The sequence below is a fragment of the Chiloscyllium punctatum genome, chromosome 22, assembly GCF_047496795.1.
Source record: "Chiloscyllium punctatum isolate Juve2018m chromosome 22, sChiPun1.3, whole genome shotgun sequence".
NCBI classification, from domain to species: Eukaryota; Metazoa; Chordata; class Chondrichthyes; order Orectolobiformes; family Hemiscylliidae; genus Chiloscyllium; species Chiloscyllium punctatum.
Window position 1 is genome coordinate 21,356,160 of NC_092760.1, and position 14,877 is coordinate 21,371,036.

Below are 14,877 nucleotides of genomic sequence, written 5' to 3' on the forward strand. Positions count from 1 at the left end.
GAGTTTGATATGCTACACACTTTTTTTTAACCTTGTAACACAGTATGGGCTTGTTTTCAAACGCCTGCAGAGTTTGGTATGGGTGACATTAAAATATATAGACCCTGTCTCTGGATCTGAACTCCTCCAGGACTGTGTTCAATTTTCAAAATACTGGCAGGAAGAAGGAATGGGTACACATTCGCTTCCAATTAACAAGGTACTAAAGTTCATTTAGCACATCGACACTGCCATTTTTAGTGGCTATTTCAATTAACCTGATTCTGGTGCAAATTAGGCAGGCCCATTACAGAGTGACAGAAAATATTTCTTTTATGTTTAAAACTGTCAGGGCCTTGAGTAGCTTGCACTAGGAAGTGAGCAGTACCTTAGTTTTGCACAGTTGCCCTGTGTTTCATTCCCCTAATGGATGCTCAATTCACCTCCTTATCAATTAGATCATTTAAAAACATGGCCAAGTCAGCAACACAGTTGAGCCATAAGTTTGGGACCAAGAAATATCTGGATCGTTGTTTTCCCAATTGTGTTTAGAAAATCCAGATCATAATTCAACAAAGCAACCTTCCCATCCCTCTTCTCCCACCAGACTAAACTGTGCAGATCTGGTATAAGAGCTTCAAATAATAAAACACTTACAGATTATCATCGGCTGAAATAATTGAATTCTGTACTTCAATAACTGTTCCATCAACTTTCAGCACAATGTGAGAGATCCTTGGAAAACCATTGACAATGGAACGTCTCATCTGGATGTTGAATTCCTCATAACTACTTAAACATTGGGAAGCGAAGACATAGTTGCAAGTTCCAGGAAAATAATAAAAGTCACCATCAAAGGTTTTAAAGTGATAATTTCCCCAGGTACTGCAAACACGGAAATTGTGGTTTGGATTGTGACCTACGAAGTGAAAATAGACAATTAAACTTCATGAATGAAATCAGAAAAAAAAATTTGATTGTTAAAACAGAAAGTGCAGGGGAAACTCTGCAAGTCTGGCAGCATCTGTGGAGAGAGGAACAGAATTATTTTTTTGAGTCAAGTGTCATACCAGACTCAAAACATTAACTCTGTTTCTCTCTCCACAGGTGTTGCCAGACCTGCTGAGTTTCTCCAGCAGTTTCCTTTTTTTTAACCTCAAATCTCCTATACTTGTTTTCTTAGGCTTTTCTCTGAGTGAAGAAATAATGTAAATTGTTGACCTCGATAACATCCTTCGGATCATTTTTTTGTTTCTAAATCTGATTATTGTTTTGCAAGAAATACAGAGCACTATGTATACAAGAAGATAAGGTTGACATTGGCTGCTCTGTGAAAACATCTTTCATAGGCTGACTTTTTTCAAGTTCCTAAGAAATATAACTACCAGCTCCTCCCTTCAATGGATCATTATCTCCTCAGATATCATGTAGAAATTCCATTTCTGCTCTGTTGCAATACTGTTTCCAAGAACTCCATTTTTAAAATTCACTCATTGGATGTGGCCATCATTGGCTGGGAAAGCACTTAGAACATAGAACATAGAAAAGTACAGCACAGAACAGGCCCTTCAGCCTACAATGTTTTGCCAAGGATTAATCCTAACTTATTGCCTACTTCCTTTTGAGAAGGTGGTGACGAGCAGCCTATGGTTTGTAAGGAAAGTTGAAAAAGACTAGGATTGTTTTCACTGGAAAGACAGCTGCTATAGAGGTCTACAAAATTATGAGAGGCATACATAGGGTGGATAGTCAGAGGCTTTTTCCTTGGGTTGAAGTTTCAACCACAAGGGGCCACAAGTTCACCGTGAGAGGGGAAACGTTTAAGGGAGATTAATAGAGTCATACCGTCTTCCAGCACAGAAACAGATCCTTTGGCCCATCATATCTGCTCTGACCAGCTATCCCAATTTACCAGTATTACCCTCTATACCCTTCTTATTCATACACCTATCCAGATGCCTTTTAAACATCGTAATTGTACCTGCCTGCGAGGGAAGTTTTTCACGCAGTGTGTGGTAGGAGCCTGGAATGCACTGCTAGAAGAGGTGCTGGAAGCAGGTATGTTGGCAACATTAAGAGGCATCTGGATGGTGACATGATTAAGAGAGAATAGAGGGCTACGGACTGAATAAGGGCAGAAGGCCTGTTTTGTTAGGGCATGGTGAATGACACAGGCTTCTAGAGCTGAAGGACCTGTTCCTGTGCTGTACTTCTCTTTTGTTCTTTTTTCTTGAACTGCTGCAATCCAAGAGCTGTAGGTCAACTCACATTGCCATTAGAAAGGGAATTCCAAGATTTTGATCCAGTGGCGTGAAAGGAACAGTTATATCTTTCCAAGTCAGGATCTTGAGTGACTCAGAGGGGAACTTGCAGTTGGTGGTATTCCCATGTATCTCTTCCCTGGTCCTTCTGGATCATAGTGGTTATAGGTTTGGACAGTGCTGTCTAAGTCTTTCTCCAATGCACCTTGTAGATGATACACACTTTGCTACGAACTATCAGTGGAGGAGGGAGTCAATGTTTGTGGATATGATGCCAATCAAGTGGGCTGATTTGTTCCTGTTGGTATTGAGCTTCTTGAGTGCTGCTGGGGCTACACTCATCCAGGCAAATGGGGAGCATTCCACCACATAAATGACTGCTGCCTTGTAGATGGCAGCCAGCCTTTGGAGACTCAGGTAGTGAGTTACTAGCTGCAGGAATCCTAGCCTCTCATCTGCTTTTGTAGCAACTATATTTATATGATTAGATTAGATTACTTACAGTGTGGAAACAGGCCCTTCGGCCCAACAAGTCCACGCCAACCCGCTGAAGCGCAACCCACCCAGACCCATTCCCCTACATTTACCCCTTTACCTAACACTATGGGCAATTTAGTGTGGCCAATTCAGCTGAGCTGCACATTTTTGGACTGTGGGAGGAAACCCACACAGACACTGGGAGAATGTGCAAACTCCACACAGTCAGTCACCTGAGGCGGGAATTGAACCTGGGTCTCTGGCGCTGTGAGAGAAACAGTGCTAACCACTGTGCCACCGTGCCGCCCACTATGGCTAGCCTAGTTCAGTTTATGGTCATGGGTTACCTCAGAATGTTGCTAATAGGGGATTCAGAAATGTTAATGTCACTGAATGTCAAGGGGTGACTGTTGGATTCTCTCTTAATAGAGATGGTCATTGCCTGGAATTTGTGCTACTTTCCATTTGTCAGCCCAAACCTGAATATCATCCAGGTCTTGCTGCATTTGGACATGGACTGCTTCAATGCCTAGTAAGTCACAAATGCAGAACATTGTGCAATATCAGTGAACATCCCCACTTCTGACTTTAAAGTGGAAGGGAGGTAATTGATGAAGCAGTTGAACATTGTTGTGCTGAGCACATTACCCTGAGGAACTCCGACAAAGGTGTCCTGGAGCTGAGATGACTGATATCCAACAACCAAAACTATCTTCCTTAGGTATGACTCCAGTCAGTGGAGAGTTTTCCTCCTGATTCTCTGACTCCAGTTTTGCTAGGCTTTCTTGATGCCACACACACAATTTAGGAAGAGTGCTAAATTGGGGAAAGGCCAGCTATAACAAAATTCAGCATGAGCTGGGGCGTATGGATTGGGAGCAGCTGTTTGAAGGTAAATCCCCATTTGATAAGTGGAAGCCTTTAAAAAGTGATTGATTAGAGTGCAGGACACTCATGTCCCTGTGAAAATGAGGATAGAAATGGCAAGATTAGGGAACCATGAAATTTTGAGACTAGCTAAGAAAAGGTATCATACATGAGGTATAGGCAACTGAAAAGAGACGAAGCTTTGGAAGAATATTGGGAAATAGTGGACGGCATGGTGGCACAGTGGTTAGCACTGCTGCCTCACATCGCCAGAGACCCGGGTTCAATTCCCGCCTCAGGCGACTGACTGTGTGGAGTTTGCACATTCTCCCTGTGTCTCTGTGGGTTTCCTCTGGGTGCTCCGGTTTCCTCCCCCAGTCCAAAAATGTAGGTGAATTGGCCATGCTAAATTGCCCATAGTGTTAGGTGAAGGGGTAAATGTAGGGGAATGGATCTGGGTGGACTTGTTGGGCCAAAGGGCCTGTTTCCACACTGTAAGTAATCTAATAGTATCTCTAATAGAAAGTACGACGAATCTGAAACAAGGCCTTAAAGGGGTCATGAAATATCTTTCGCAAACCGGGTTAAGGAAAATCCCAAAGTCTTTTATTCATATATAAGGAGCAAGAGGGTAACTAAAGAAAGGGTTGGCCCACTCAAGGACAAAGGAAGAAAGTTATGCATGGAGTCAGAGAAAATGGGTGAGATTCTTAACGAGTACTTTGCATCGGTATTCACCGAGGAGAGGGATATGGTGGATGTTGAGGTCAGGGATAGATGTTGATTCCTCTAGGTCAAGTTGGCAAAGGAGGGAGGAAGTGTTGGGTATTCTAAAAGGCATTAAGGTGGACAAGTCACCAGGTCTGAATAGGATCTATCCCAGGTTACTGAGGGAAGTGAGAGAGGAAATAGCTGGGGCCTTAACAGATATCTCTGCAGCATCCTTGAACACGGGTGAGGTCCCAGAGGGTTGGAGAATTGCTACCCTTGTTTAAGAAGAGTAGCAAGGATAATCCAGGTAAGTAAAGACCGGTGTGCTTGACATCAGTGGTTGGGAAGCTGCTGAAGAAGATACTGAGGGAAAGGATCTATTTACATTTGGAAGAAAATGAGCTTATCATTGATAGGCAACATGGTTTTGTGCAGGAAAGGTCGTGTCTCACCAAATGAATAGAATTCTTTGAGGAAGTGAAAAAGTTGATTGATGAGGGAAGGGCTGTAGATGTCATAAACATGGACATCAGTAAGGTGTTTGATAAGGTGCCCCACGGTAGGAAATCAGAGAAGGTCAAGTCGCGTGAGGTCCAGGTATACTAGCTAGATGGATAGAGAATTGGCTGGGCAGCAGGAGTCAGAGAGTAGTAGTGGAAGGGAGTTTCTCAAAATGGAGAACTGTGACCAGTGGTGTTCCATTGGGATCGGTCCTGGGACTGCTGTTTTTTCTGATATACATAAATGATCTTGAGGAAGGTATAGGTGGTCTGATTCGCAAATTTGCAGATGACACTAAGATTGGTGGAGTAGCAGATCGTGAAGGGGACTGTCAGAGAATGCAGCAGAATATAGATAGATTGGAGAGTTGAGTGGAGAAATGGAAGATGGAGTTCAATCCGGGCAAATGTGAGGTGATGCATTTTGGAAGATCCAATTCAAGAGCGAACTATACTAAGAGTAAATGGTAAAGCCATGAGAAAAATTGATATCCAGAGAGATTTGGGTGTTCAGGTCTATTGTACCTTGAAGGTGGCAATGCACATCAATAGAGTGATCAAGGACGCATAAGGCATGTTTTCCTTCATTGGACAGGGTATTGAGTACAAAAGTTGGCAGGTAATGTTACAGTTTTATGGACTTTGATTTGGCCATATGTGGAAAACTGCATACAGTTCTGGTTGCCACATTATCAAAAGAGTGTGGATGCTTTGGAGAGGGTGCACAGGAGGTTCATCAGGATGTTGCCTGGTATGGAGGGTGCTAGCTATGAGGCGAGGTTGAGTAGATTAGAATTATTTTCATTAGAAAGGTGGAGGTTGAGGGGGGACCTGATTGAGGTTTACAAAATCATGAGAGGTACAGACCGACAGACAGGGTGGATAGCAAAAATCTTTTCCCCAGGGTTGGGGACTGAATGACTATGGGAACATGAGTTCAAGGTGAGAGGGGAAAAGTTTACGAGTGACATACATGGAAAGTTCTTTACGCAGAGGGTGGTGGGTGCCTGGAGCATGTTGCCAGCTGAGGTGGTAGAGGTGAGCACAACAGCATCATTTAAGATGTATCTAGACAAATACATGAATGGGCAGGGAGCAAAGGGATACAGATCCTTAGAAAAGAGGCAACAGGCTTAGATAAAGGATTCAGATCGGCACAGGCTTGGAGGGCCAAAGGGCCTGTTCCTGTGCTGTAATTTTCTTTGTTCTTTGCATACAGTCAAAAACTGAGTAGGTGCAGGACAACATACTTCCAAGTGAATACCACCATGCTGCCACTCCCACATACCCAGGAATGGCATTGTCTAGGATATTAACATGATACTGTGAGTATTGCTTGACTCATCTATGAGACAGCTCTTCCAATTATGACACTAGCCCATAAATGATAATATGGAGAACCTTAGAGGGTCACAGTATTAACACCACAGTATAGGCCCTTTGGCTTTTGATGCTGTGCTGACCTTTCATCCTACTCTAAGATCAGATTAACCTACTTACCCTTCATTTTACTATCATCCATGTGCCTATCCAAGAGTTGCCTAAATGTCCCTAATGTATCTGACCCTACTACAACTGCTGGCAGTGCGTTCCACACACCCACCTATCTCTGTATAAAGAATCTACCTGTGACATTTCCCCTGAACCTTCCTCTAATCACCTTAAAATTGTGTTGGCAATTCCAGTTTGGGAAAAAGCCTCTGACTATCTATTTTATATATGCCTTTCCTTTTCTTGTATATCTCTATCAAGTCCTCTCTCATCCTTATTCACTCCAATGAGAAAAACCCTAGCCACCTCAACCTTTCTTCATAAGACTTGCCCTCCAGTTCAGACAGTATCCTAATAAATCTCCTCTCACCCTCTCTAAAGCTTCCACATCCTTCCTATAATGAGGTAACCAGAACTGAACACAATATTCCAAGTGTGGTCTAACCAGGGCTCTGTAGAGCTGCAGCATAACTTTGTGGTTCTTAAATTCAATCCACCTCCTAATGAAAGCCAACACACCATACACCTCCTTAACAACCCTATCAACTTGGGTGGCAACTTTGAGGGATCTATGGACATGGATGTCAAGATCCCTCTGTTCTACCCCACTGCCTCTAGCCCTGTATTCTGCATTCACGTTTGTTGTGTTCTGTTTTCTGTTTTCATTTCCCGTGCCTTAGTCAATGCCACTTGCTCAGACTGGTTTCCTTCCTTTCTTTGGACTCTTTTCTTTAGTGGTTAATACAAATTAGTGGCTTGCTAGATCATTTCAGAGGGCAGTTAAGATTTTTGCTTGGGCCTCAAGTTCCAATTGAATGAAGGTGTTTTGCACAGTAATGACACAATATACTAAATCATTGTTTGGACCCTTAGGCACTGGGTAACTTTGATGCAGCGTTTCCTGCACTTGCTGGTGAAAATGGAATATTGGGGGTGACTGAGGAGCATGCCAGATATTCAAGGAAGAAATGGGCCTTTCAAAAACCTGAAAGAACAGTGAAGAGAAAGATAGAGAAGGATGAGGAAGGTTTCTTTAGTTGTATCATACTGAAAGCAGTGAAACAAGTGGATCAAAATTCGTCAAAAGCAGACATGGGCAAGATAGAAGGTGAGGGCCTATTATGATTCTCAAGGTGATGGAAGTAGGTGAAAGCAAAAATTTAGGAAATGGAATGAATAAGGTTCTCAACTACAGGTACTGGAAGACAATTTATCATCCTTTGAGGAAAAACGAAGACATAGCTGAAGCACTGTTATGGAACTGATGCAACAAAAATAAGAAAGTGAATTAAAGTCCTTCCAAGAAATGAGGCTTCAGGAAGTTAAATCCAGATAAGAATCAGTGGACTCCTGTTAAAGATGCCTAACCCCTCCAGGTACTGTGTCAAGTAAGTCAGTGAAGTGTCAGAGATGGGCCATGTGGGGGCAAAGGATGAGTGGAAATTGGCTCATAATTATCCAAAACGTTTCAGCTCAGTTTATAGGTATACCCTTGAACTTCTGGGGGCTGCCATTTTAATTCTTCCTTCTACTCACGTGCTGGTCTTCTTGTCAATGGCTTCCCACACTGTTTAAATTAAAGCTTTGGAGCTCATTTAAGCTCACAGAATGGAATCTCATTTTCAAATGAAACACTGTACAGTCTTGCGGACTCATAATCTCCTGGACATGACATTGAGTTCAAAGGTTTCAGATCATCACCTGAGTTTTTGGATACAGGCTGTTGCTGGTGATTTTCTTTTTCATTTACACCTACTCTGGACCCATCTTCTGTTCCTTTATATTCTCATTACCTTCAGAGTTTGCCTTGCGCCATTAATTCTTTTGTTATTTACCCTCTCCTCTTTCCCTCAGCTGAAATCATGTTACTTCTCCAAGCATTACCAGTTCTGATGAAAGATCAAATCAACATAAGGAATAGGAACATAAATAAATCATACGGGTCCTTGAGACTGTTCTATGATTCAATACAATCATTTTGTTTGCCTCAGCCTCATTTTCCCATACATCCTTTAACCTTCTGAGTGACCAAAAATCTGACTATCTCAGCCTTAAATATATCCAGTGATGGAGAGTCCATTCTGTTGAATAAAGAATATCATAGATTCATTGCCCCTTGAGTGAAAAAATTACTACTCCTCTTAATTCAAAATTAAATGTTAACTCTGTTTCACCAAGCAGGTTTTGTATCAGTTCCATAAGTGCTTCAGGTATGTCTGCATTCTACCTCAAAAGATGATAAAATAACTTCCAGTACTCGCTAGATGCTGCCTGACCAGGGTGCAGATTATTTCCAGTATTCTCTGTTTTTTATTTCTTACTTGTAAAATATTGAGGTGATGTCAGTTCTGGAAGTAGAACCACTGACTTGTCAAGAAAAAGGTGTCCTGTTGTTCCATCTAAAGACAAACACAAAATTACAATTGACTGATGAATTCCACATAAAATATATTATAATATGAACTATCTCATGTTACAAAATTATGGCAAGATGCTTATCCATTAGGCTATTAAAATAGTGCTCTATTAATCATATATCACTCCTATATTCTTAAAATGTTGCAACTTGTTGTCTGTTAACCAATACCATATGCATTTAAATTTACTGTCCCCTACTTTAAGATATCATTTTATTTTAAACCCCATTAGAATAATCAATAAAATGAAATGATAACAACCTAGTAAATCGCCTGATTACCTATCATTATAACTTCTACATTAAAACACCTAATGTTAACTTCAGGATTACGAAATGAATGTCAGAGTGTTTCCAGCTGTGATTCAAATTCAGGGAGAAGTAGTTGCAGGTTCCATTTCTTGCAAGGGGTGGGTTGGCCACCAACTGGCAGCCATAAGGTGTGGATGAAGTACGGCCTGAGCGAATGTGTGCCCAACTCGGGCAGCATGGTGGCTCAGTGATTAGCACTACTGCCTCACAGTGTCAGGAACCCAGGTTCAATTCCAGCGTTGGGTGATGATCTGTGTCGAGTTTTCACATTCTCTCCGTGTCTGTGTGGATTTCACCCTGGATGCTCCCATTTCCTTCCACAATCCAAACATACCAGAGTCATACAATTACCATAACAATGGTCATCCATCTAGAGAACCCTACTTTGAGCACAATTGTTTCCCAACATGTCCAGGTACCTGTGTATTTTTTGGTAGATAAGACCTTCCTTCGTCTCTGCTGTCCTTCTCAGTTCTAGTCCTCTGTTACTGGAGCTGAATTATGAGTCATACTTTTGTGTCAGCTGTTACTTTAATTTGTACACTCCCCATTCCTGAAGAAGGACTTATGCCCAAAACGTCGATTCTCCTGCTCCTTGGATGCTGCTTGACCTGCTGTGCTTTTCCAGCAACACATTTTCAACTCTGATCTCCAGCATCTGCAGTCCTCACTTTCTCCTGCTCCCTAGTCATGTTTGGAAGCCTTCCCCTTCTTCTCCAACTCTCAAGATACCAGATGAGACAATTCCAAGCAGGTAGTGCTCACTCTCCAACTGTAATCTGAGAGTACCTATGTGGGTTGGCCAGTACTGCACTTAGGCGAAAGTGAGTGCTGCAGATATTGGAGCTTAGAGTCAAGAGTGTGATGCTGGAAAAGCGCAGCAGGTCAGGCATGATGCTGACTGACCTGCTGTGCTCTTCCAGCACCACCTTCTCAGCACTGCACTGAGTTTGATCAGCTTTCACCCATTGTTTCCCCAACCAACAAAATTAAATTGAGCCATGCATCTTCCTTTTGTTGCTAAACCTTGTGCTTGACTGCTGATATTTTCAATATTCCCATCTTACTCAAAGCTTAATCTAAGCTACTGAGCTCCCCACAAGGTATTGGCCACCTCAGCTCAATGTTTTATATCAGAAGATTTGGCACGGTCTCCAGGTTACAAATGCCATCTGGGCAAAACTCAATAAGATAAAATTGTTTTACTCTAAGAGTAAACTACGAACAGTGCTGAGATGTGACTTAGGGAATTTGTAACACAGATTGTTTGCTATATGGGAGTCAATATTTCTGGTTTATTTATTCAGTAGGAAAGAAAAATTCATGCACAAGTTTATAAAAGAAAAATATGGATGCAATAGCAGTATATCATCAATTTATTTTGCATGTTAAAGAAGATAACTGGTATAAGAGGCAACTTAGGTACAAATTTCATACTTGATCACATCTTCCAGAGGGTTGGCAAAACTGATCATATTTAGATATCAAATTTTCCCTTGCTCCTAAAATCCATTCTATATTGAACAAAGCAAACAATCTTATGATGAACAAAAATGTGTTTTTGCAAGCTAGCACAAACAGTTGATCAGATAATAAAACAAAAACTTCAACAAATAACTAAACAAAGAACACAACAATCAGAATATTGCTCGCAGACCTATCAGTTGCTATCAATAGTAGGAAAACCTATGGAGACCATAAAATGGGAAAAGATACACTTAGATATTGGTGTTAACTTTCTGGCCTTATACATTACGCTTATTTTATCTGGTTTGTTATTGTGTTAAAACAGAAAATACAGAAAGAAAAATAATTCAACTTCCAATATGCTGAACATGCGATTAGATAGAGGAGGTAATTTATTCACTACTGTTCGGTATCATATTGTAGACATTGTTTAATTCTTTCCATGCTCCTTTTTCCCTTTGCTTTGTACATGCTTTTAAACCTGAGCTTCCTGCACATCCCAATAAGGCTTAATGCAACCTCATTTTGAGATTGGGCACAGTCTTCTGAACTCAACATTGTATTCAACAATTATAGGTTGTAACCTCTGTCTTATATTGTTTTTTTTCCCTTTGCTGCTTGTATTTTTCTCTTCTGCTTCTTGCTTACTTTTCCTTTGCCTTCAAAAAGCAGCTATTCTTGGTATTTTCTCTCTCAGTTCCTCTGGACACACCTTTCGTTTCTTTACTTGTCCCATTGCCACTCCCTTTGCACAATACATTCTAATCTCACATAATGTAGAGGAGCAAGTGTTGGACTGGGGAGGACAAAGTTAAAAATCACACAACGCTGGGATTGTAGAATCTTTTAAAATAAATTCTGAGTCTTATGGTCCTGCTTCAAAACTACCTGATGAAGGAGCAGCGCTCCGAAAGCTAGTGCTTTCAAATAAACCTGTTGGATTATAACCTAGTGTTGTGTGATTTTTAACTTTGATCTCACATAGTCTCTCTTCCATCCTCCACGATATCACAGACCTTTCCTTTTCTTCCTCCCTTCTCTCACATGTTGAAATCAATTTCATTGCTAACTTTTCTTAGTTCTAAATAAAAGTCAGATTTACAACATTGTTTTATTTCTCTCTCCAAAGATACTGCCAGACCTGTTGAATATTTCCAGCACATTTTGATTGTACTTCTTGCTTCAAAGCTGGACATCTCTCACAGCTTCTATTTCTGAGACAGATTATCAATCCAAAGCATTAACTCAGTTTCTCACTCCATAAATGTTGCCTGGCTTGTTACCTTTTCTGTTTTTATGACAGTAACATACTAAAAATAAAAATCAATAAACCTGAACCTGCCAGGTTTAGTTAGGAAAAAAAACTGAGTTGCAAAGAAGACTGTTATTTAATCAGATATGTAAATAGAGGCAATTCTCATGTATCTGTAAATAAATTTATTCATTTAAAAACAACCACACTAACATTAATAATTATCAGAGCAATTAAGACAATTAGAGTTAAACAATTACGAGAAAGTAATTGGAAACTTGCCAATTAACTATTTTATACAATAATCAGCAATCGATTTTCTAACTGACCATGGATTTAAAGCTCACTGTAAATATTCCTTTGTAGCTGGACTAACATAGAAAGCGATCACAATGTCATTCATATTTAACACAGACTTGCTACAGCTGAAGCGTCAAATTCCAATGCACAGATTGAAAAACGTTTTTAAAATTATTCAATACTTGTAAAGTCAGATAACTCATTCACAAAAAAATCAATATATTAAAAGAATATTCTTACATTCTAAGGTGATTGAGCCATAAGGGAATGTGATTGTCAGTATAAGGGTCCATATTGATGCATCCCTTCTTGTTCGCATTTTACTCAAAACTCAGTAAGAGCTACTGAGGTCCCATAAGGTGTTGCTCACCTGCAATTCAGTGTTTTATATCAGTTAATTTGGCACAGTCTCCAGGTTACGAATCACTTGTGGGCGAAACTCAATAAGATAAAATTTGTTTCACAAAAGTGTAAACTACAAAAAAGTGTTGAGATGTGATTTGTGGAATTTGTAACACAGATTGTTTGCTATATGGGAGTCAATATTTCTGGTATATTTATTTAGTAGGAAAGAAAAAAAACTGTGCACAAGTTTACAAAAGAAAAATGTGGATGCCATAGCAGTATGTCATCAGCTTATTATGCATATTAAAGAAAATAATTGGTGTAAGAGGCAATTTAGGTCCAATTTGATCACCCTTCATCACACCTTCCAGAGGGTCAGCAAAATACATCATATTTAGGTAACAAATTTTCCCTTGCTCTTAAAATTTGTTCAGCATTGAACAAAGCAAGTAATCTTGTGATGAATAGAAATGCTATAAGTGTCTTTGCAAGTTAGCGTAAATGGTTTATCAACAAATGACTAAACAAGATCACAACAATCAGAATTTAGCTCCAGACCTGTCAGCTTGACAGCAACAGTGGGAAAACTGATGGCGGATGTAATATGGAATAATTAAATGTACTGTTCGAGAAAAGTAAGTTAATGTTAGACAGTCAACATGGCTTTGACGAGAGCAGGTCACATGTGACTAGTTTAATTGAGTTATTTGATGATGTGACACAATCAGTGGTTGAGGGTAGTGCTGTGAATGCAGTATTTTTGGACTTTCAGAAAGCATTTGATATGGTGCCACAAGGTAGGTTGGTTAGAAAACTAGAGACATTTGGGATTAGAAATTGGCTAAAAGATAGGAAAGCGAGGGAAACCGAAACTTGTCAGTCTGGACACAAGTTGAAAGTGGTATTCCCCAGGAAAGGGTGTAGGGGTTCTTGCTTTTTTCTAATTTATATAAATGATTTAGAAATAGGTGTTTGGTTAAAATCTCTAAATTTGCAGATAATTCTAAGGTGGGGCAATAGTGAATTGGGAGGATGATACTGAGTGATGTCAGAGAGACATTGGCAAGTTGGCCAAATGGGCATGCACCTGCCAGATGAATTTCAATGCAGAGATATGTGAACTAATGCATTTTGGTAGAAGAAACATGCAGAGACAACACAGGCTCAATGGAACAATTTTGAGGAGATCATAGGAGGCACAAGTGCATAATTCTCTGAAGGTGGCTAGGCAAATTTAAACAATTGTTAATAAGGCTTATAGGTCACTTGGGCTTATAAATAGAGACATAGAGTACAAAAAGAAAGGATGTGACACTGCTCTTCTACAAATTATTGGTCAAACCACATTTGGAGTATCATGTTCAGTTTTGGATACCTTATTTAAGGAAAAATGTTAAAACCCTAGAGAGTGTGCAAAGGAGATTTACTGGAACAATACCAGGAAAGACGGAATTTAGGTACAAGGAAAGATTAGAGAAATTAAGTTTATTCTTTTTACAGCAGAGGAAATTAAGACGTGGCCTTATTGAAGGATTCAAAATTATGACAGGGTAAAGAAGGATATTCTGTTTCCTCTAGTTGACATGTGGGTCACAATTTTAAGATTATCAGCAAGAGAGCTAGGAGTGAGATGAGTCATAGAGTCATGGAGGTGTACTGCATGGAAATAGACCATTCAGTTCAACCCGTCCACGCTGACCAGATATCCCAACCCAATCTAGTCCCACCTGCCAGCACCCCACCCATATCCCTCCAAACCCTTCCTATTCATATACCCATCCATATGCCTCTTAAATGTTGCAATTGTACCAGCCTCCACCACTTCCTCTGGCAGCTCATTCCATACACATACCACCCTCTGCGTGAAAACGTTGCCTGTAGGTCTCTTTTAAATCTTTCTCCTCTCATCCTAAACCTATGCCCTCGAGTTCTAGACTCCCTGATCCCAAGGAAAAAAACTTTGTCTATTTATCCTATCCATGCCCCTCATAATTTTGTAATCCACTATAAGGTCACCCCTCAGCCTCCGACACTCCAGGGAAAACAGCCCCAGCCTGTTCAGCCTCTCCCTATAGCTCAAATATCCTAGCAACATCCTTGTAAATCTTTTCTGAACCCTTTCAGGTTTCACAACATCTTTCCGATAGGAAGGAAACCAGAATTGCGTGCAATATTCCAACAGTGGCATAACCAATGTCCTGTACAGCCGTAACATGACCTCCCAAAAATTACTTTACTTACAGAGTTATTAGGATTTGAAATTTGTTGCCTGTGAGAGTAGTTTAGGTGAATTCCGTAGAAGATTTCAAAAAATCGCTGGACATGTATTTGAAAGTGATGAATTTAGAGTTTGGCCTAGAGAATGGAACTAGTTGGGTAGCTCTTTTGCGAGCTGGTACTGACACAATGGGTCAAAGAGCCTCCTTCTATACTGTAAAATTCAATGATTCTATATGGCTTTTAGCTATGTCTCCAAACAGTGCAGAGTTTTCCTCTAAT

At 40.4% G+C, this 14,877-nt stretch overlaps 1 protein-coding gene across 1 annotated transcript in view; it reads right to left on the bottom strand.

Moving 5' to 3' along the window:
• The window catches only part of LOC140493876 (uncharacterized), a 172,247-nt gene extending 159,895 nt beyond the window's left edge, over window positions 1–12,352 (bottom strand). Inside the window, exons 1-3 of the mRNA XM_072592870.1 lie at window positions 12,274–12,352; window positions 8,608–8,685; window positions 637–898 (exon numbers count right to left, since the gene is read on the bottom strand). Of these exons, the coding sequence (XP_072448971.1) occupies window positions 637–898; window positions 8,608–8,685; window positions 12,274–12,352 (419 nt within the window). The remainder of the gene's footprint in view (window positions 1–636; window positions 899–8,607; window positions 8,686–12,273) is intronic.
• Window positions 12,353–14,877: the final 2,525 nt, after the last annotated feature.